Here is a 24110-nt window from a genome sequence, read left to right on the forward strand (position 1 = left end):
AGCAACTCTTCAGAGAACTTTATGGTCGATATATAATCCTTTGAGATCTCTAGATAAAAATGCTGGACTATTCTGGTGTGTTTATTTGAATATTATACATGTGGCTGCACGGGGGAATATCATTACGTTGTCAAATTCCAAAGGACTTTTTAGGGAAAATTGAAAAAATAGACTGCACTGAACTTTTTTCTTGCCAAAGACTTGTGTATATTTGTACACTATTGTAATAGTATTTTGCATGGATAAGTGTAAGTGGATTAAGAAAATGAAAACTTCTTTAGAAATAAGTCATTGCATTTTTTTTGTTTTGAGGGAGGTTGTGTTTAGAGATGTATATTACATTTTTCTTTTCCATGTAGCAAAAGAAAACTCGGGTTGTTGCTAATTAAAAGTTATTAGAGACAACTTATTTGAGAGGTCTAACATAAGTTAAAAGTGGTGTGCTTGTGCCTTGTAACAAGGTCAGTGAGTTTGAGTTGCAAACAAATAGGATAGAATTTTTATTTGTGGAATGAGAGCCTCACTGGCTAGGCCAATATTTATCACCCATTCCTGAGGATTTGAAGCCACATGTAGGCTAGTCCAGGTTAAAGATTTACTTCCCTAAGGTCTTAAATTCATCTGGTTTACTGTGACAATTGACAAGGGTTTCTTGGTCATAATTCCAGATTTCTATTGAATTCAAATTTTACCATCTGCCATAGTGGGATTCAAACTTGGGTCCCCAGAGCAATTATCTTGAATATCTGGATTACTAGCCCTGTGCCAATACTATGCCACTTAAATAAGTGGGGAGGTTGTTTTTTTTGCTCTTGAATTTCAGAAGTGAGTTCAAAGGTGACTAGGAACAGTTGAATCATACAGGGAGTAAATGGAAAAAGGCATATTAAATTTTTTATTGACCCAAAAGTAAAGGCAACATAGAAAACATGAAGGTTTTTTATTTGGAGAAGTTGAGTTTGAAGAGGTGTTCAAGGGGGCACAGCCTCAAGATAAAGGGGAGGCGGTTTAGAACGGAGTTGAGGAGGAACTTCTTCACTCAAAGGGTGGTGAATCTCTGGAATTCTCTGCCCGTTGAAGTGGTGGAGGCTGCCTCGCTAAATATTTTTAAGAAGCGGGTTGATGGGTTTTTGATAAGAGAAGGGATTAAGGGTTATGGGGAGAGGGCGGGAAAGTGGAACTGAGCCACGACAGATCAGCCATGATCTTATTGAATGGCGGGGCAGGCTCGAAGGGCTAGATGGCCTACTCCTGCTCCTATTTCTTATGTTCTTATGTTCTTATGATGGAACCTGAGATTAAAGGGGTTAAAAAATATATATTTAGGAGATATTTCATAGAATTGAGTAGCTTTGGGAGAAAAGTCCTGAAGACCAGCTCCTTTTTGCAGTTGAAGATATTGAAGGCAATCATCTATTGTTAAGCCAAGAGTGTTTGTTTGGAAGCAGTTTGTTTCTGAACCTCCTTTTGGAACTCCATCAATCTGGAAGCATCTGAGAAATTGGTGCCCTGTAACTTGAGTAATATTTACTGGAGCTTTACAGTTAAAATTAGGGGTTTGTTGCCAAAAAGGAGGTTTTTGGGTACTTAACACATGGTTAATGAAATGAACAACCCCCAAAAAACTATAACTGTGTACTCTAATGTTGTGCTTAAGATTTGTTTAAAAAGACAAAAAAATTAACTTTTAAAACTGCCGATGATTGATTATAGAAGCTCTGGCTGGAGGTCAATATTTTCCTCATTTTTTTGGTTTTAAAGTTTTTTTGACTAATGAGCTAGACTTCACTTTGATTATACTATCACAACAGCAGTTAGTAATAACTACCATGTAAATACGTCTTTGTTTTCACATCATGTACGACCTTTACCATCCTCAACTTCTATTGATGCTGGGGAGGTAGAGCTGGCTGATTTCAGTGTATAGATACTGAAATGTGTTTTTTGAATGGCTGTATATAGATTTGAACATAAGTCACTGTTATGGGAAGGCAGAACTGTTAACCACTATGCTAATCTTCCTATGTTCAATTTTGACCTTGGGTGACTGTGGAGTTTGCACATTCTCCTCATGTCCATGTGAGTTTTCTTCTCAATGTTCCACAGCCTAAAAATGTGTACATTAGATGAATTAGCTATAGGAAATACAAATGCTCTTCAGTAAGTTGGTGCAGATTTGATTGACTCACTAGTTTTATTCTACATTGTTGGGATTCTATAGAATCTAATAGAAGTCAATATGCAAAAGAGAAAAATTTCTGGTGTGTCTGCTTACACTTGGGTGAGATGGAACCAGCTGGATGACATGCATTAATTATACTAAGAGAGATTTATCTTGGTCGTTTTGTTATTAGTTATAGCCTACCGTTTGTGATGGTGCAAACTCTAGAGGGTTTGGGGAGGAGTCCTGTCTCTTGTTGCTTATAGGATTAATTTTTAATTCTTGACTTTAGAAAAATTGGAAAACATGTTAGATGCGCTTATACTCGCGCAAAAACTAGTCCAACACAATTGTTGGAAACTATAACTCTTTGAACGGATTTGACAATCTATAATCAACTTTACTGAAACTGAAAAGGGGGAGTAAAGCTTGTTGAGCTTAAACCACGTGTGCTGTAGTAGGTGTTACTTAAAACAAGAGGAAATAGGAATATAATGAATAACCACAGAAAACGCTGGAATAATTCCAGTAATAGTTGTGGTGAGAGCCTATAACTAACAGTGAATTAAATGGCCCGTCTCGGCCATTAATAACGTAGCTTTGGTCAATCCAATTTCAAAAGCGACTCCAAAGACCATTAACAAGGGCAGTTCTACCCCCCCGAACTGCGCATGTGGCGGAATCCCCGGAAGTGAATGTGGGGGGAGGTCAGCCTCAATTCGGGCTGGCTGAGAGAGGCGGCCATTTTGTGAGTCGGCGCAGAAGCGGTGACTGTTGCGCGCGCCGCGGGGCCCGGATGAGCGGACGCTGTTAGTGCGAAAGGCTGCGGCGGCACCCCCCCCCCCCTCCCCCCACCGAGGCCGGCCGGCAGCAGCAGCAGCGGTAGCTCCGGGTCTTGGTGCGACGCAGAGGCCCAGCTCCAGCCCACCACCACCACCTTCTCCCCACAACAGACCACAACCTCTCCTTCACCCCCCCCTCCCCCTCACCGTCTCCTTCACCGTGAGCCGGGCCTGAGGGGTGGAATGTGCAGCGGCTCCGGGCGGATGAAGTGAGCGGCAAACCGGGGGGAGTCGGGGAAGTCAATGCCGAGTTCGGATACGCGCGGCGGGAGCCGGGGTCGCAGCCCCAGCGGGAGGAGACGCCAGAGTGAGAGCGGCCCGGCCCAGAGCCGGGAGAAAGGTCGCTGCGCGACGGCGGCCACCGCTCCTCCGCCTTCTTCGAGGGCGCAGCGCAGGAGAAGCCGCAGGAAGCGCTCGGCCGAGATCCGGGCCCAGCGGAGGGACGGCAAATACCCGCTCACTACTACCACCACCACCACCACCGCCGCGGCGGCGGCCGCCTGCTCCAGCTCGGGTCCCTCTGCCATCCCGCTCTCCCTCCGCGGCCTGGTCGAGTACGACGATGTGAGCTCACAATCGGAGAATTTCGGCTTCAACCCCGCGTCTTCCGCCGGCCGCCAAGCCGAGCGCTCCCGGGACAAGGAGAGGCGGAGGCGGGACAAGGGCAAAGAGAGCTCCCGGTCTCGGGTCGATGGCAAGGCCAAAAGTAAGAGCCGGAGCCGGAACAAAGCGGCGGCAGCCGAGCAGCCGGTCCAGGGCGACAAGGAGGCCCGAGGAGGCCGCGCTTCGCACCGCAGCGACAAAGAGACGCCCGCGGCTTACAGGGAGCCTCCGCCGCGGGCCTACCGGGAGGCCGACTGGGAGGTTCCGCGGGCCTACCGCACCTCGGCCTCGCCTGGGCCCCGCAGCCCGCCTTACCGGGAGCCCAGTCCGTACGGGACGGCCGTGTCCTGCTACCCACAGGCTTACGGAGCCGGCTCCAGCCACAGCCCCAGCAGGCCCGCCGCCTTCGACCTGTACGGACGCAGTCCCCCGCCGCCCCTCTTCTCTTTCAAGCCACTGTACACTTCGCGGGAGCCGGCCTTGCACCCAGGCTACCCTGGCCGTTCTCCCAGCCCTTACTCGGCTTCCCGTCGCCGCTCGCCCAGTTTCTCCCGGCATCTCAGTCCCTACGACTATAGCGGCCTGTCCCCCGCTCCCTACTCCAGCAGCAGCCGGCGACGCTCATCCAGCCCCTACAGCCGGAGCCCGGAGCTCAGGTAAGGTCGCTGTCAGTCTGTGTGAGCATCTCAACTGTTAGCACCGTTCTAATATCATCGCATTTCTACAACTAGGTCTAATATACAGGTACCATGCATTTCTGGGATGTGATCTATCCATGCGTAAAGTGTGCCATAAGACCTGAAATACCTGTATTCGTACTTGCTATAAAGTTTCAAGTATAAAACATTCACATATCAAATACTGTAGTCTGAGTAACAATGTACCTATATATCAGATATAATTTACAGCCTGAAATAAACTGCACACATTACATTTGATGTTTATACATTCCTAATTTATGTCAAATATTTCAGCCATACGTTACACTACAGATGCTGAATAGAAAATATCACAACATAACCATCAGGTCATTTGATTTTTATAAAGTATGTTATATTGTGTGTACATTTTATTAAATATACATTAATACTTATAATACAATAACTATGGTTTCAAGTTATAATATCAAATAAAGAAAGGTTATGCAATGTTGGTTTGAGTTGTATAAAGCAAATCAAAGTGCTAATGACTTGAAGCTCTTAAAAGATATGCATGTTGTTTATGAAGGAGAAAATTTGCAACTGAATAAGTCAAATGTGATCTTCATATTATTAATGATATTTCTGTTACTGTGGCTTTCATATGTTTGAGAGAAAATACGTGACTTACTGCAGTATCCTCTTGTGAAATCACTGCCTCATTTTGTAGTTTGTCATTCTGGGTGTGCTTTAATTCTACCAGCTCTTAGCAGTAGTAGCAAAAGATCCTCTCTAATGAGTGTGACGCTTCAAAGTACTGTGATATTTCAACTGGCTTTTGGGCAGTTTGTGTAATCAAGTAGTTTTGTTTGCCTTGATGCTAAAATACTCAGAACTAAAGCACTGCAGTTATAGGATTGCATTCTTTTCTGTTAGACTAACTGCAGCTGACGATGTATGTTATGGCAAATTTTATAATAATCAGTGGAAGCTAAACTCTTACTGGAGTGCTCTTATTTGAGTATTATTCTGTCCCTCATAGTATTGTGTGGTAAATTTCAGTAGCTGAAAATTGATGGATGGCACAGTGGTGAGCACTGCTGCCTCAGAATACTAGGGAACTGGGTTTGATTGCGGGATGGGTCACTGTATGGAGTCTGCACGTTCTCCCTATGTTTGCATGGGTTTCCTCCGGGTGCTCCAGTTGCCTCCCATAGTCCAAAATATGTGCTGGTTAGGTGCATTGGCCATGCTTTATTTTTCCTCAGTTAGTTGCCACACTGCAGCAAGTACAGGGATTTTCACAGTAACTTCATTGCAGTGTTAACATGAGCCTACCTGTGACACTAATAAATAAACTTTAAACTTTTCACTGGTTGCAGTTGTCAGGTTTTGAGATTTTTCAGCCACTTTCTTTAAACAATCAGTCACTCAAGTTGCTTGGACTGTTAGTAAAAATTAACTTGTTTTGTGTTTATGATTTATATGTGGTCTGCGGCAGTGGTGTTTTCATTGGAACAATGAAGCCTTGGGGACTGCTTAGTGTTTGTCATTAATTGCAAAAATCTCAACTTGCTGAATCAAATATGTCTTGGTGCTCTGAATTGAGAGTTATAAATCAATATTGCTTGGGAAGAAAATCTTTTTTAAATATCCTGACACAATTTGAACAGGACTAAACAGTAAGAACTACAAGAACCTCATAAGACCTGTACATGGAGAACAGGATTGCTGGGGTTTGAGTAGTCCACTAGCTACTCTTTGGATTCGCCCACACTCCGTAGGCATTAAAAAGCGGTCTCACATATTGGCTGATTGGGTTCTCTTGAACAACATTTTGTATGTTATCTTTGCTGCTCTCAGTATTGCTTAAATTGAACCTATGGTGAACATAGGTTGACTAGGATCCAAGACCATAAACTTCTCTGACTTTAATTTATTTTTCAAAGTTTGTGTTTAACTTCTGAAATTTGGCGAAAATCCTGAAAAATGCATATCCCTATAGATATCTTAGCAAATGATTAAGCTCATATTATGGAGGGTGCATTCATTTTTCTTATTATGTTAGAACAGGAATGTTCAGGTTTATTGTTTTCACGAGGTGCAATAGGCAGAGGATAAACTAACAAATAAGTCTGCAGTTGGACACTTCTCCTGAAGGCAAATAATGCAAATTTTAGTTATTTGTAAATATATAAAGTTTATAATCATGTGTACTTTAAATGATTCAGACCTTGTGTTCAAATTAAATGATTTGGGCCATTATTGACTGCATGATTTGCATTTGCAGGAGGCCTAAGTCACGGAGTAGAAGTCCGTATTATTCTAGACGCTCAAGATCTCGCAGCAAGCACCGTGTGTCAAGGTCTCGCAGTCGTCAGTCAAGCATTTCACCAAACAGTTTAACTTATAAAACTAGTCTTGCAGCTGAGCTGAGTAAGCACAAAAAAGCAAGAGCTTTTGAGGCTGCTAAAAATAATGCAAAAGCCTCTAATGCACTTAATGCAACTACTGCCAAGGCAAGTAGCAATGCTAGTTCGACGACAACAGCCCATGCGTCTCAAACAAAGGATACAAGAGAGTCAAATAAGCTCAAGACTGATCGAGTAACAGTTTCCCCCTTAGACACTGGAATCCAGGCAACGGTTAAAAATGAGAAACCAAAAGCCAAGACAATTACTCAGGAGGTAAAAACAGACTTTGACTCGAACATGGAAAAAAAAGAGGCAGCACAGACAAACTCGGGGGCAAAAGTTCCCAAAAACCCAACAGTGAAAGTGGAGTCAATCACACCAAAAGAAAAGCTCAAGCAAGTTGTGCCAAGTGAAGCTACAAAGGAGAAAGAAAAGAATACAACTGTACAGACATCAACACTGCCATCATTACCCTTGGTCCCAGTGTTGTCCAAGGAGGAGCATGAAGATATGAGCAGGTGAGAGTTGTATAACTTGGTGAAACTTTTAATTGCAAATATGAGTTGTGACAGGAAGTGAAGAAGAGTTGATTAGTTTTTAGTTGATTTCTTGAATTTTATTCTCCTCTTTCTGATTGGGAATGCATTTTGTTTTAGACCATTGTAGAATGTTCTTCAAAAGTACAGGCCTTTAGGAACAAGAACTTGCACTTATAGAGCACCTTTTATTTCCTTGCAACTTTCTGAAGTCCTCCAGGGTTAGTGGTTTACTTCTGAAGTGAAACTATGTAAACACAGTTTATTCAGAGCTCGCTTGTACAAACAGTAGTGAAATAAATGACCAGTTGATTAGCTTCGGTGATGTCAGTTGAGGGATAAATGTTGACTAGGATCCAAGAAAGCTTCCTATTCTTCCAATCAGGCCATGGACTTTTTATGTCCAATTGAGAGGGTATGTTGGGTTTTGGTTCAGCATTTGATGCAAAGTGGAACGCTGCATTAGATTATTCTTTAAAAAAGCAGTAGTGTAGTGGTTCTGTTACTGAATGAGTAATCCAGAGCATATGAGTTCCACCATAGTAGTTTGGAAATTTCAGTTCAAATTTGAAAAGCAAACTGCTGCAGTGGCCTTCCCAGGGCATCTAGGGATGATCAAGAAATACCACCTGGTCAGTGACTTTCACATCTCAGAAACACCTAAAACACAGTTCTGGAGTAAAGCTCAAATCTACAAACTCTTGACTTAGGAAGGCGAATGAGGCAAGCTGCTGCTTAATGAGGTAAGCCATTGTTTGTGAGTAGTAGTGCTTTAGCAGATGAGAAGGACAAATGCTAATTCTGTGCTTGGGTCAGGTTTGAATGTTGAATAATTATTTGGTTTCAGTATTTGCAATAGAGGAAGACTGGTGGACATCCAAAAGAAACTAATATATTAGGGATGGGGACTTAACAGAATCAACACATGCAAAATCACTGATGAAGAAACTTATGCCACACAAATCCCCAGGATCAGATGGTTTTCATCCTAAGGTTTTAAAGAAAGTAGGTGAGAACATGGCAGATACCCTATTTTCCAAAGTACACTTGATGTCAAGAACTTCTTTATATTTAAAACTTATGCAGTACATTCCACCATTTAAGAAAGGTGAGAAAAGGAAACCAGAGATCATGGACCAATTAGTCTTAACATCTGTTGCTAGAAAATTGCAAGAGCACTTAATGAAGAAAAGGCTGATTGAACAGCCTGAGCAAACTTTTAAGCTGATCAGACAGCAAGCATGGATTTGCAGTTCATGCCTGATGAACCGTATGAAATTTTTTGAAGAGCAACTTAGCTGACAGCCACACATTCAAGTTTGCCAATGACCAAGATAAGGCTATTAAGATGGAAGCATTGTGTTATAAAGAGATATTTATGGATTTGGTCAATAGTTCATCAAAATGCCATGAACACACTTTAAAGAGCCAGTCTTTTCAGAAGTGAAATTAGGAAACAGTTCTCTGCACAAGCAATGGTAGAAATTTGGAATTTTTCTACATAAGGCAATTGCAACTGCGTCACTTGTAAACTTTAAAATTTGTTATTGGAAGGAGTTTCATTTCTTAAAGATATTAAGAGATATTGGGCAAAGATGGCTATGTGGAGTTCGGCCATTAGCTACAGATCAGCCATGATCTCATTGGTGGCAAAAGCTTTAGGTGCTAAATGATCTACACGTGATTCTCAGTTTAAATTTATTGCATCAAAATTGTTTATAAATAATTTGATCTGCATTGTTGACAGCTTTGTACATATTCACTGCTGGAGCTTGTCTTTTGTCAGCAGCCCAATACAACGATAAAATGTTTTGCACTGTCCCCTATACCATATTCTCTATTCCCTAGATTGCAGCAGATCTCTCCCAGCAGTATCGTCATAGTATGGAGCATACTGGAATAGAAACAGAGCTTGTGGCTATAAATCCAGTGCAAGCTGTGAAGTTGAATCTGATTACTTGTAATGTTAGTAAAATGTCCAAGAAAGCTTTCATGTAAAATCTCACCTAAGTGATATTTCCTACAGGAAGAGTGGTCAGCCCAGCTCTCCCTAGTTTAATCTATGGCCTAGAGAATTCCGCTATGTTGGTTGCTGTTGTTTCTCTTCCCACACCTATTGCTACACAAAGCAGACTCTCATGTGATTCCATAATGAATATTTTGAACCTAGAACAGGTTACTAACCTGTCGCCAGAAGTTTTATAGCTTGAGGGGTACCACTCCACACCAAGCACAGTTGACCATCACTCTCTTCCGCTTTTACTGCCTTGTTGGAAGAATTTTGCAGGTTGATAATCAAACTGTTGGTTGAGGTATAAATACACCTTCCTGCGTCATCAAGTCTTGAGGTGGGACATGAACATGGAGCTTCTAGCTCAGAGGCAGGGAGTCTTACCACTGTTCTAAAAGACCTCTACATCTGTTATGTTGGTGTTCTCATTTATTTAAAGGAGGACTTAGATTTATATGACATCTTTCATCACCTCAGGATGTCCAAAGCACTTTACAACTAATGAAGTAACATTGAAATTGAGTCATTTGTAGTGTAGGAAATGCAGCAGTTAATTTGTGGACAGCTAGGTTGTCAAGGCAGAAATGAGGTGACGTCAGATGATCTGTCTTAGTGGTGCTTGTCGAGTGATAAGTATTGACTGGGGCTCCGCTTCAAACCGATACCATGGGATCTTCTGCATCCACCACAGGATGCAGACCGAGCTTCCATCTGATAGACTACAACCTCACTGACTGCGTAGAAATCAGTCAGTTGTATGTTGAAGTTTTGATTTTGTAGTCAAGTTTCTGGGACACTCTCAGCCTTTTTTATTTCATGTATTGAAATAAAAACAGAGAATGTTGACAATGCAGAGCTGATCAATTTGTACATTTGAAGGAAAAGACTAATTCCTGATGCTGACTGGTCAGGTGCGGGAACAGGCACATTTGTCTTGCGCTGCATCCATAAGCGTATGTGTGGTTTCTCTCACCACTAGCATCAGTGGTGTATGCTGGTCAGATGGTTCCAGTACTGGTTTGTTCTTCCCAACCGGTAGTGTTGCTCTCTCCACTGCTGGCCTATTCTGTCTGCTACCCTACTGTGTCTGTGTAGTGCTCAGGATTCTGGCTGTTGCAAGCCATGCCTAGTGGAATTCATCTCATTATACCAATGGTTGCTGTTCAGACTACTCACACATCACCATGACTACTTGTGCGTACCACCACCATGCAGGGAATTATATAGCATAAGGAGGTAAACATGCTTGTAGTCTGGAAAATAATCAGAGTAATTTTGTAAGCAGAGCTCACTGTCTTTTGTTGCAAGATGTTATTTTGGCAATTTTGTACAGGCTATGCTGCTTAATATTCAATAGTCTTGTGATTGGTGAAGCTGAAGTTGATTTTTTCCACATGCTAAGGTTGTACAGCCATTCTGGATGGAATCCTGATGACTCTGAGCATGCAAGGAGCTGTTACTATTTTCAAAGATTTTTGGCCTCGAAGCATCTGATGAAACTTGAGCTTGCTGGAATGGCTTTGAGCAGAGTCTCAGCTACATTTCACATTGCTGCAGAGCATAGTGGCCCTGCAGATTCTGGCACTTTTTGAGCAGTTCTTTGTACCCTCCTCAAAATGAGAAAGTGTTGGCTGAGTGTCTTGATGGAGAGAGGGAACAGGACATGGGGAAGTGAACATGTTGACTAAAACTTTTAATGACATTTTATTTGGATATCAGCTGTTGACTTTGATGTTATGGGCAATGCAACTGTGTGTGCAATGTCACAAAACTCAGGCAAAGGGAAAAGTCAGGTTAACATAATTTGCATCTTTTATAATATATTTGAAACTCAAATAGTGAGGCTTGTTGGGTGGACTTATTTCTGCTTGTTGCATAATCAAGCCATTTGCTTTGAGTTAAATTCTGGTGACTGGGCTCTGAATTACTTTAGTTGGTGTTGTTAAAAACTGATTTTCATTGTTGTAATGTATTTGTAACGTACTTGAATGAGAAAGCTGAAAATAATTTGCTGATGACCAATGTTGGATGAAATGCTTCAGTTCCTCTCATACCCCATCAATTTCTTGGTTTTGCGATATTTTTGTGTTCTATACTGGGTGGATTAAAAGATTAGGTTGATTATTTTAACTGTGAAGTCCTTTACTGCCTTTATGCATACACCCCATAAAGATGGTATTGTGAACCACAGCTTATTGTTTTTAAAATTAATTGGGATTATTTCAGTTGAAGGAATCAGGTTTGTATGATATTTTGGTACAAAATTCTGTTTTGGGAGCTTTGTATTGGCCATGCTGCTTAATATTAAATAGTCTAGTAGTTGTCGGGTGTTTATTGAAACAGATTTTTATTTGTTGCATATACTGAACTATTCTGGATAGAATCCTGGTGGCTCTCAGCATGTGTACTGGCAGACCCATGGCACTGGTTGTATTTTCAACAGTTTCGGTCTTCCAGCACCTGACAAAGCTCTGGACTCGTTGGCATGGCTTTGAGCATGGACTGATAGCTACACTGCACGTTACTGCAGGGCATGGCACAGCTGATTCTGGCACTTTTTGAGCAATTCTTTTATCCTCCTCAAAGCTATTTGGTGGTCAGAGGAAGTGCAAATCTTGAATAAAGATTCTAATAAAATCACATTTTACTTGGGTGTCATTTTCCCAAACTTTTGTCCCCCAGTGTTCCCTATATCTTTTGGCCCCAGACATTTGTGCTGTCAGGAATTGACAGTCCCACAATCTTTTGTTTTGCCTTGCTTTCCTGTGTACATTATGTAAAGTTCTGCTTTCTTGGTTTCAGCCAGGACAGACGTAATTGATTCATCTATAAATAGGATATTAAAATGCTTCAAGTGACTTAAAGAATAAATGCACCATCTGTGCTGGTATGTTATACCAGCTAGCAGTTCTGAAGTTTGATTTCTGATCTCTGCCAAGTCATAGTCATACAGTGCAGAAAATGCCCTTCGGCCCGTTGAGTGTTGATCGGTTCTCAAGGTTAAGGAGAGAGAAATTTGACCAGGATGAAGGCTTTTGTTTGTCATTGTGCATATGTGAAGGTATTAGATGAGAACACAATTTGGTTTTCTTTGGATATCACTGTGACTGTTGCATTGCCAATCATTGCTACTCTAGCCTAAATGTGGAGAATGGCTGCTTGGCAAACTGACTCAAGTCCTTTGAACAGTGCCTCCAAAAATGTTAGTGTCTCGGGAGAAAACTAGAACAGAGGGAAATGCAAATTGTAGCATGAGTATATAAGATCTATTTCCTAATAGACTGGGTAAGTAACATGTCTTTCTAGAATGCCTCTATCAGGTGTTACCCCTGATCATGGAACACAAGACCCTGACACCAAACCCAAGAAGAAAATATTGTGAAATGTCTACAAGTGAATCTTTTGCTGGCTTTTATTCTGGGCTGATTTTTCAGTGGCTGCTAGGATAAGAAGAATAGAACAAGTTATTAGTAGCAAAAAGGATTAATTTTTAAATGTTTTTTATTACACCCATCAGTGACATGGGGAAACTTGCATTTTTTAACACAGACCCTCAAAAGTGATAGCCCAACTTATTTCCTGCTGTCTGTTCAATTGCCATGAGTTGTATTTGCTCATGGAGGGGTGTATGATTAGGGGAAATCGTCTGCCACGCTTAGAATTAGCAGCATAGAGGCACGAGTAAATGACAGGTGCCAATGCAATGCTCAGGTGTGCACAAATTCCTCTTGCCATGACTTTAGTTGCAGCATTTTTTTCAACCTGCCTCACATAACATGTAACAGCTAGATTTGTCGTCAATGGTCTTATTTGTCTGAATTAAAGCATAGCTATCTTGCCATGGCAACTGATTTGCCCTAACTGTGATAGCCTGTTCATGCCATACATTGCTAAATCATATAGATTTCAATCACATGGCTTTTGTTAGCTTACTTCAAAAGCTTGTCAATTATTGACCATACTCTTAAGTTGCAAACCGTTGACATTTTTAAATCCATGTTAGGTATTGCACGGTGGAAAGCGTGTGTGTATTCTATATTAAAATTGATTTGAATTGGCCGCATTTGATCAGATGAATTGTGCTACTTTGATTTAGCTGTTCCACCCTCTCTGCTTTACTGTTATAACACTTCGGCTGCTTTACAGAATCCTGTTCATTTGCCTGTCTGAGCCCAGAACTTGAGCATGTGAACTGACACTTCAGTTACGGAACCTGTTGAGACCAAAAAGGGGCAAAATTGAAGATCAGCATAGTGTACTTCCAGGTTCTTTTCTACATCAAAAATAGGTTAACCGTTCATTGAACTCCTTTGTTCACTGGACTTGCTGTGTGCAATTGGCTACCATGTTTGCCTATGCTGTAACAGTGATTACATTTCTCAGTGCCTCCCTTTTCTTTGCCTCAGCAGGCTGCTGTGCCTTCAAATATCTATGCCCCACACTTTGACATTGCTTCCCTAGCTGCCCCTGCCTCCATCCTTTATTTGAAAAGATCACACTTTTGGTCATCAATTCTGCTAAGTCCTTTGGCTTGACATCTGTGTTTTCCTTGAAGTTTTGTAAGATTTGGACTTTTCTGACTTGATAGGTGCTATTTAAGAGTGAGGTTGCTCAAAGGTAATTTATTCATTCTAAAATAAATGCAAGATATTGTGGATGCTAGAATCTGAAACAGAAGCAGGAAATGCTGGAAAATCTCAGCACGCCTGACAGCATCTGTGGAGAGAGAATAGAGCTAATGTTTCAAGTCTGGATGACCCTTCATCAGAGCTCAATTCTCTCTCCACAGGTGTTGTCAGACCTGCTGAGTTTTTCCAGCATTTTCTGCTTTCATTCATTCTAAAGTTGTTTTGGACACAGTGATGGTGATTCTATTTTTGTGGGCAGAGATTAATGACACAAAAGGACACAGAAGGAGAATGTTTGTTTGGTATTCACAGCGCCAATTTTTCAAGAAGATTCCTCTTATCTGGCTGTTAGTCCAGTGTGTTTTACGTGTTGCTCACAAATGATCATATTTTACTACTGGGAAAACAATATATTAAAGAGAAAAAGAGGAAATGGCTAATTGCTTCAGTTACATAAATTTGATGCACTGGTATCTTAAATATCCTCCTCTGTTAGCCTTGTTGTTGAATTTTGTTTGCATTGAAACAAATGTTAGCTGTGAGCTTCCTCAATGTTCTAAATTAGGTTTTCTTTTAGAAATAAGCTGATTATATTCTGCCTGTGGTTTGTTGGGCAAATAGATTGTCGAAGAAAAATGTTTTAGCAGTTCATTCATATTTAAAATCCTTGTTTTAGGCTGCTAACTGTTAATTCTTTTCCCAATATCTAAAAATTTTGGACACACTTGTAAGCTAATTTTATGACATATTTTAAGAAACATGGTGTAGTGATCCAGTATAATGAAATAGAGCAGCCTGCTGAAACAATTGCCTGGATTTTGTTTCTTTTGACAGCAAACCACCACGATTCATTGTCATTAGCTCTTGATACTGGCTGCAATTTGAGGATTTAGCACATGGGTAGATTGAACTTGAAGTTCAACTGTTACAGCAAATACTGCATTTTGCACTGCCTTACCAAACCAGCAATCAGTGAAATTGGAGGCAAGAACTTCTTTACTATTCTCATCTCTCGTTCAAAACTACATTAAAAAGTTACAGCTTTTTCAGCTTGGTTTTGATGGCAGTTTAAAACAATTGTAGAGCAGCATATGTTGCCCTTGAAAAAAATAATTTTATATCTATAAGTGGTGTTAGATGTCTCCATTATGATTAATTAATAGATTTTTAAAATATTTTAATACAATCTTAGTCTTTATTTTGGTCTAAAATTAAGTGATTTTTATTCTAGTGCTTTTCATTTTTTGGTTGTCCGTGGCATGTATTTAATGGTACATTTATGAGTAAGCGTATAGATGTAATATACTTTGCATCAGTGAGCAGTGACTCGGTAGTAAAGGAATATCACGAGGAACTGGTGTAAGAACACAGACAATAAACTCAATTTGATAGTATGTTTGCAATGACTCAAATGATGTTCAGGTGATAAAGTGGTATAATTTGTAAAAGTAGATGGAGTAATGGCCAAATTTATTTTGTTTTTCATATTTCCATGTCATTGATGGACTTCACATTGAAACCCAAGTAAACCCAAAGGAATGCCAGAAATTAACTGGGCTAGGGTGGTGCTTGAAAGTTTTTTGGGAGATAGTCAAGTGGTTAGTCATGTGACTGACTACAAAGAATAAAAATAAATACCTATATTCTGATTTCACCTCAATATAGTTTGATTAGATTAAAAAAACCTCTATGAAGAAATATTGCTAATATTGATCGTTGATGCAAGTGTGAAATTGGTGTTCTTATTTGGAGAGTTATTTGAAGCATGAAGTTAAGGATGTTGATCTTGAGGAAGTAGGCTGGAGACCAAAAAAAGGTAGGAAATAAGATCCTTCCTAAATAGACTGAGAATTTATATTCACTCTGATTTTCACAAAAACGTTTGATTGCAGTGTGCTTGTGCTGTAGTTCTTGCTCAGGGTAGCATGAAACAAAACAAACTAAAACATCTTTTGGAAAACACCCTGCCCTCAATTTATTCAGTCAAAAGCTTTTTCAGTTGGAAGGGTGAATGAAGATAATCGAAGACCACAGTGCCATTTGGAGGATCCTATACTGTCACATACCAAATATCAAGAAGTATTGCATCTCATGATTGAAAATCTCACATCGCTTGCAGTGACTGAAATGACATTGATTGGATGTGGAATGAACTCATCTGCTAAGTCTTACTGAACTGTTTGGCAATGGTTACTCCTGGAATTGTTGGTATGGGAGGAGACGTTGAGGAGCAGCTTGTCAAAGCAGTGAGGGAAGCCCTTTCTTCCCTTTGAGGGATACTGACAACCAGTGCAGCACAAATTATGATTTTCATTTGATATGTCAGTTCATCCGAGACAAAAGAGAATTCCTAATTTTTACCATTCTCTGTCTCAGTGCTGCTGAGCAGTTGTTCAGAATTTTAGGCAGTATGCGATAGATTTAAAAAAAAATTTAGATGGGTAGGTTAAAAGACATGACCGGATGCAATGCTGAATTTGCTGCTCCTTTTGCACCATGGTGGCACTGTTTCTATACACAGGATCCAGGCAGCTATTACCTGCAAAGGTAAAATGAAGATGAAAAGCTTGTATTAACTGCTGCTGTCAATGTTTCAGACAACTGAATGCATGGGTCTTCTCATGCCATTTGAGGAAATGGGTTGATTGCACCAGCAACTTCCGCTTCATACAGAAGTTGATGGTGCTCTTAATAGTAAAGTTTTGACAAGGATCTTCAAGCTCAGAGTGCTGTATGTTTTTGATCACCCACTGCAATTCATTACTTCAGTATCATTTCACAAACGTCTCCTCCAGGTTTTGCCGACATTTTGATAGGCTAAATGAACATAACACCCTCACAAAAGAAACATAACAAAATATGCTTTTACAAGACAACTTCAATCTTTAAAGAGGTACCTCAGTATGTCAGAGGCATGATTGAATAAAAGTAAATGCCAAACCAAAAAAGGGACGTTAAGAGAGGTGATGAAGCTTGAGCAAAGAGGTTCACTGTAGTCTGAGTCTTGGAATTTCAGAATACAGAGCTGAGATGACTTGCGGCACAACCACTTATATTAGATTGAAAGGTAGGTAGAGTGGGGATGGGAGAATCATGCTTAATGCAGCAATACTTTTATGAACCAAAGGTCATTAAAAAAAAGCATGAATAGGCCATTCAGCCCTTCAAGCCAGCTATTCAGTAAGACCATGGCTGAACTTCTACTTCATCAATACCCACCCTCATATTCCCTTTATCCCTGATGCCCTTTGTATCGAAAAATCTTTCCTGCTCGTACTTTAATATACTTCGATAACTGAGTATTCGTTGCTTTTTGCAGTAGATAATTCCAAAGATTTACAACCCATCCAAGTGGAAAAAATTTCTCCCCATCTCACTCCTAAATGGCAAACTTCTTATTTTGAGTCTGTGACCCTTAGTTCTGGACTTGCCAGCCAAAAGAAACATTTTCCTAGCACCTACTTTGTTGAATCGCCTCAGAATTTTGAGTGTTTCAATGAGATTTCCAATCGTTTTCTTAGACTTGAGGAAATGTAGGCAGTCCATTCTCTTTTCATAAGACAGCCTCTTTACAAAAGGTGTCAGTTTGGTGAACCTTTATTGCATCCCCCCCAATGGCAATTGTATTCTTGCTTGTGGAAGGGGATTAAACCTGTACATAGGAACATGGTGTGCTTAATGGCCCCTTGAGCCTTTTCTATTCAATAACATGGCTGACCAGTGACTTAACACCATATACCTATTTTTGCCCCATATTTCCTAGCCCTTTTAGCTACCAAAAAATCTATCATTCTCACTTTTAAATTAACGATTGATCTAACTGTTTGGGGAAGAGTTCCAACTTCCACCAACCTTTGCATGAAGAAATATTTATTTCATTCCTGAAAGGTCTGTTTTTGCCTGTGCTCCCTAGTCCTGAACTTGTGAACTAGTGGAAGTAGTTTTTCTAAACCTACTGTTTCTATTCTCAATATCTTGAAAACATGGATCAATTCACCCCATATTCTTCAGAATTCCAGAGAATGCACACTAGTTTGTGTGATCTCTCCTCGTAATTTAACCCTTGAATGGGAGTCTAAGTATCATTCTGGTAAATCTACGCTGCACCCCCACCAAGTAGAGAATACTCCAGGGGTGGTTTCATCAAGGCCCTATACAGTTGCAGTGAATCTTTACTTTTGTACTTTTTTTTGTAACAAAGGCTAACATACAGTTTGTTTTTCTAAATACTTGCAGTATCTGCACTACTTTCTGGTTAGTCATTTACGAGGACAGTCAGGCCACTTAGAACACCAGCATCCGACCATTTAGAAAAATAATCTGCTTTTCTATTTTTCCTACCAAAGTGGATGACTTCTCAATTCTCCATATTATATTCGTTCTGTCACATTATTCATTCATTTAATTTAAGTTCTTCTGAAGACTCTGTGTTCTCTACAGCACACATTCCCATCTAAGTTTGCTTAACCAGCAGGCTAAGATACATTATACTCAATCATTTCATCTAAGTAATTGATGTAGATTGTAAATTGCTGATCCTTGCAGTACCCCACTAATTGCAGCCTTGCAAACTCAAAAATTACTTGTTTATTCTACCTTATTCTGTCCATTAATCAATCCTCAGTCTGTGCGAATATAAACCGATGAGCTAGTTTTGGAGTGGTTATATTTTTAGATTACTACTTGTAGGACTACTTTAGCAATTCAAGTTTATGTTCAGTGAATGCCTGAAAGGACTGAGTTGAATTTATGGTCATAGTTGTGTAAAGCAGACATTACACTAATGCATTAGTGGATCAGTTACAGAGGGAAAAATGCTTTTGAATGACTGCTCATCTTGATTCTCATGGGGTTCTAGTGAATGGTGAACAAAAATGTCAATGATATTTGGTACTGTTCTCTCAAGTTTATATATTTTCTAATTACAGTCCAAAAGATGGCCTTATAACAAAGGCAGTAAAGAAGGATTCTGAACGAAAGACTCGGCACTTATTAACAGACCTACCATTGCCACCTGAGCTTCCAGGATCTGATTTACCTTCACCTAAAACTCCTGAAGAGAAGAAAGCACCTGTTCAGTCACAGATTAAAAAGCGACCCAAGTGAGTGAAAATATTTGTTTGGTGCTAAATATCAGCCTTTTCTACAGTCTGGTGGACCATTCCTGGTGAAGGACCATAAGAAGTAGGAACGGGAGTAGACCATCAGCTCCTCATGCCTGCTGTGCTATTCAGTAGGATCATGGCTGATCTCATGTCCACTTCCCTGCCCTTTCTGCATAACCCTCAATTCCCTTACTGATGAAAAATCTATCTCAGCCTTAAATATGCACAAGGAGTCTGCCCCCATGGCTCTCTGTGAGAAAACTCACAGGCCTCAGAAGAAATTCCTCAGTCTTGAATTGTTGTCCTTTTATTCTGAGACTCTGCCCTCTCAACATTCACCCTGTCAAGCCCCTTAACAATCCTATGTGTTTCAATGCGACCACCTCTCACCAATGAGTAGCGTCCCAACCTGTTTAAACTTTCCTCATAAGACAATCCCTCCATACCGAGGATCATCCTTGGTGAACCTTCTCTGAACTGCCTCCATTGAAATAATATCTTTCCTTAAATAAGCGGACAAAAATTGCTCTCAGTACCCCTGATGTGGCCTCACCTGTACCTTGTTTTGTTGCGGTAGACTTCCCTTAATAATTATACTCCAGCCCCCTTGAAATAAGGGCCAATATTGGCCTTCCTGATTATCTGCCACACCTGTATGCTAGCTTTCTGCAGTTTTTTTTGTTTTAAATTATATTCTGTTCTTTTGTTCTCTCTTCCAAAATGAACAACTTCACATTTTTCCTACATTATACTCTATATGCCAACTTTATGCCACTTAACTTATCAGTATTTCTTTGTAAACTGTATCCCTCTCGTAACTTGCCTTTTGATCTATTTCTGTGTTGTGTGCAAATTTGACTGTATTATATTTGCATCCTTCCTCCAAGTTATTAACATATTTTGTAAACAGCTGTGGTCCCAGCATTGATCCCTCTGCAACTCTACTGGTTATAGATTGCCAACCAGAAAAACAACCACTTATCCCCATTTGCTGTTTCCTGCCCATTAGCCCATTCTCTATCTACGTCAATATACTACCTCCAACACCATAGGCTCTTATCTTATGACTTAACCTTTTGCGAGGTATCTTGTTGAATGTCTTCTGGAAGTCCAAATACAACACACGTATTATGAGACTTCCTCAAAAAAGTCCGATAAATTAGTCAAACATGATTTCCCTCTCACAAAGTCATGCTGACTTACCTGATTGGATTATGATTTTCCAAATGTGCTGCTGTTGCTTCCTTAATAATTGATTCCAACATTTTTCCAACAATAGATATTAGGCCAATTGGCCTGTAGTTTCCTGCTTTTTGCCTCCCTTCCCTTTTTGAATAGGGGTGTTACTTTGGCAGTTTTCCAATCCTCTGGTACTTCTCCAGGATCAAAGGATTTTTGGAAAATTACAAACAACACATTTGCTATCTCTACTTACTTTGGCTATCTCCGCAGGTTAATTTTCTAAGGGCCTATGTTCACCTTAACCTATATATCTCTCTGTGGGTGTGTATGTATAATAGATATATATAAGTTCTTGTTACCAGCTTTATCTTCCTTGTTAATTTGCCCTCAATTTATTTTTTCTCTTTTTTAATTATCCTTTGCTAGATTCTGAATTTAGCCCAGTTTTCATGGATACTTCTGACTTCTGTGACATGTGCTTTTTCTTTCAACTTAATACGCTCCTTAACTTTTTTGGCTAGCTATGGCTGGTTTATCCCATTCTTAGAATCTTTCTTGCTTACTGGGATATATTTTTGCTGCCAGCCATAAACTAACATCCTCAAATGGCTGCCAGTTTGTTGACTGTCTTTTTTATCTGCCAAGTCCACTTTTGCTAATTCTATCCTCATTTCGTTTTAATTCCCTTTATTTAAGTAAAGGACAGTTGTTTCCGACCCAGGTTTCTCCCTCTCAAATTAGCATGTTATGATCACTATTTCCAAAGGGATCTTTTACTCTCAGGTCATTTATGAAATGTATCTCATTACCAATTACCAGATCCAAGATCGATTTCTTTGGTTGGCCTCATAACATATTGCTCGAGAGAACACCCCTAATGCATTCTATGAATTTTGTTGTGTTAGCTAACCTTTCCGACTTAAGTAACCCAATAAACGTGCAGATTAAAGTCGCCCATAATTATTGTTCTATCCTTTTACATGCTCCTATTATTTGCTGATTTATGCCCTTTCCTACAGTTTGGCTACCATTTGGAAGTCTATAAACTACCAATGTCTTTTTCTTGCCTTTTTTCACCCCTGCCCAGATGCACTCCGCATCTTTTGAGCGTAGATCACCTCTCATAACTGACCTAATTTAATCTCATTAACAGTGTTAGCCCACCACCTTTTTCTTCTTTACTGTCTTTACGAAAGGTCAAATATCCCTGTATATTAAGTTTCCAGTTTTAATCTCCTTTTAACCATGTCTCCGTAATGGCTGAGATCATATCCATTTACCTTGATTTGTGTCATCAGCTTATCTACCTTATCTTTATGCCCAAAGCATTCAGGATGCAAAGCCTTTAGGCTTGCCTTTTTGCCATTTTTAATCATTCTAACTTTACTTGTGCTATGACTCTATTTGCCTCTCGCCTTTGATTACCCTGTTAACTGTTTTTGCATTTTATTGTTTCTTTTATTACTGTCCTTGTTTTTCTTTCCGTTGCCACCCTGCTTAGGTTGGCATCCCCCTGCTATTCTAGTTTAAACCCTTGTGAAGCACACAAGTAAATATGTGCCCCAGACATCAGTTTCAGTCCTTCCCAGGTGTGACTTATCCAGTTTGTACCGGTCCCACAACCCCAGAACCCATTCCAGGGATGTGGAAAACACACACACACAAACCCCCCCCCCAGTGCACCACCTTTCCAGGGTGGTAACCCTGAAATCACTACTGGCTGCGTTGCCAAGGCAGCAGGAAGTGCAAACAAAGTCAGTGGATGGGAAGCTGGTTTGTGTGGTGGATTGGGCTACAATTATGACTTTTTGTAGTTCTGTGTGGTCTTGGGCAGACCTGGAACCATAGCAAGTGTATCATATCATACAACCAGAAAGAATGCTTTCTATGGTGCATCTTAAAAGTTGGTGAAAGTTGTAGCTGACATGCCAAATTTCCTTGGTCTTCTGAGAAAGTAGAGCTGTTGGTGGGCTTTCTTAACTCTAGTGTCGGATTAGAGGTTCAGGATGGGTTGTTGGTGATCTGGACACCTAAATACTTGAAACTCTTGACCCTTTCTACTTTGTCCTCATTGATGTAGACGGGGCATGTTCTCCTTTGCACTTCCTGAATTCGATGGCAGTCTCCTTCGTTTTGTTGACATTGAGGGAGAGATCATTATTGCCCTATCTCATTCCTGTACCGGGGTTTCAGTAAAGCAAAGTGAATAGATATTGAATTTTTATTCTGCAGTAATTTACCCATGAGTTTTTCTGAGAATTAAGACTTTTAGGTTGGTGGTCTCATTGGGAAGAGGGCCTTCTGCACTTTGTGAATTCAGGGCACTTTACTGTTAGAGAGGAAAACAAATATCACAAAAGCTTCCTTGACGGTTATTTGCATTTTTTGCACTTACTAGTTAGAATGTTTGTTGTGTTATGCAATAGCTCACCAGGAATGGAAGCCATTTGTGTACCTTGCCATGTGCACTTAAAGATTTTTTGGGCCCTTAATATGAAAGGATCATCTTTAGGTAACTAAAATCCAGGATGGTATCAAATTGAAAGAAAAGACATTCAATGTTGCAAAAACTGGTAACTCAGAAAGGATGAGTAAAAAAAATTTCAGGAGAAATTTGAATATGTGAGTAAACTAGCTAGAAATATATAAATTAATTATCAGAATATAGACAAGAGTATAAGGAAGAGAATGACTGAAGTAGGCATTGATGCCTTGGAGGAGGAAGAAACTGGCAAGAGGCTTTGAACAATTACTTTCTACCTGTCTTTATGGTAGAAAATTAAAAAAAAATTCCAGTAAAGATGGGAGAAAATCAAGGGACAAAAGGAATAAATAAATTTGAAACATTTTCGCTAAAGAAAGAAGTTGTAAATATAATTGGATGAAAGCTTATTCCCACTGTAACCCTATATTGTAGCCTTGAAATCACATTAACTCATCAGTGGGAGCTGTGAGGATGTGGGGGAAAAGACCTATGAGGGTGATGGGAGAGGGCAGAGATTTTAATTTTCACATTCTAAAGAAGTTACATTTCAGTGGATCTTTTGGGATCAAGGCCTCATGCATCGATCATTTTAGCCATTCCTAGCATTAAGGACTGAGTTAGATAGATTCGTGATCAACAGATGAGTCTAGGGATATGGAGCACAGCCAGGAAAGTGTAGTTAATGCCACTGTCAAATCAGCCATGATCTTCCTGTTGCAAAGCAGGCTGAAAGGGCCAAATGGCCTGATCATGCTTCTATTTCTTATGTTCTTATGTCTTTTTGGAGGTGGTTGTGCATACAAATTCTTACGAATTAAAACAAATGTCGATGGAACTACTTTAATTTCTAGTTTTGTTTACTGTATCCCATGTCAGAAAATGTATAATGATAGTAATCAAAATTTGTTTAAATTGTGATTTTGCTCAAATAAGCATCCTTGCTGTTTTATGAGCCATAATCTCTTTTCATTTGGTCGGAAGTGGGGCTGTTATCTTACAGCTTCCCAGTGTTTGGCTTTATTCAAAATCCTCTCATTATGACCCATTCCATGCCAGCTAACTACAAGACCTGAGCAGCATCCAGGCTTGCACTAACAAGTGGCAAGGAACTTTCACTATCACAAAGTGCCAGGCAATAACCATCAACACAAAATATGAACTGCACCACTGTAGTCTATCCCCCTTTGTTCCTGCCTAAGCAGTCAATTTTCTGAGGATTGACTAGAAGCATTTCTTGACCAACAATGCCCATATCATGGTTGCAAGTGTAAGCCTGGCTACTCCACTGTTTGCCTTATCGCCTGACCATTTACTGCTTCTTCAAAGCACACATCGGGATTGCAATGTTAATATTCACCATCCCTGAGAAAGGGTGCAGCTAGAACTCTGGGAAGAGGATGTTGTACCTTGATGCCATCATTGTTTCACTTTTCTAATGAGTGAAATTTGTGGTAATTAAAGTGGCATCGTATCCTTTTTGTCCACTGGAGACGAGTCTCATGAAT

At 40.2% G+C, this 24110-nt stretch overlaps 1 protein-coding gene across 3 annotated transcripts in view; it reads left to right on the plus strand.

The window, feature by feature from the left end:
• The first annotated feature begins 3027 nt into the window (after positions 1 to 3027).
• The window catches only part of cdk13 (cyclin dependent kinase 13), an 83454-nt gene continuing 62371 nt past the window's right edge, over positions 3028 to 24110 (plus strand). For all 3 annotated transcript variants that reach the window (XM_080193626.1, XM_080193627.1, XM_080193628.1), the window contains exons 1-3: positions 3028 to 4262; positions 6535 to 7176; positions 18762 to 18935. In XM_080193626.1, coding sequence (XP_080049752.1) covers positions 3247 to 4262; positions 6535 to 7176; positions 18762 to 18935 — 1832 coding nt within the window. In that variant the 5' untranslated portion in view covers positions 3028 to 3246. The remainder of the gene's footprint in view (positions 4263 to 6534; positions 7177 to 18761; positions 18936 to 24110) is intronic.

Source organism: Carcharhinus amblyrhynchos, chromosome 8 (assembly GCF_965287045.1).
Source record: "Carcharhinus amblyrhynchos chromosome 8, sCarAmb.v2.hapA, whole genome shotgun sequence".
NCBI lineage: Eukaryota > Metazoa > Chordata > Chondrichthyes > Carcharhiniformes > Carcharhinidae > Carcharhinus > Carcharhinus amblyrhynchos.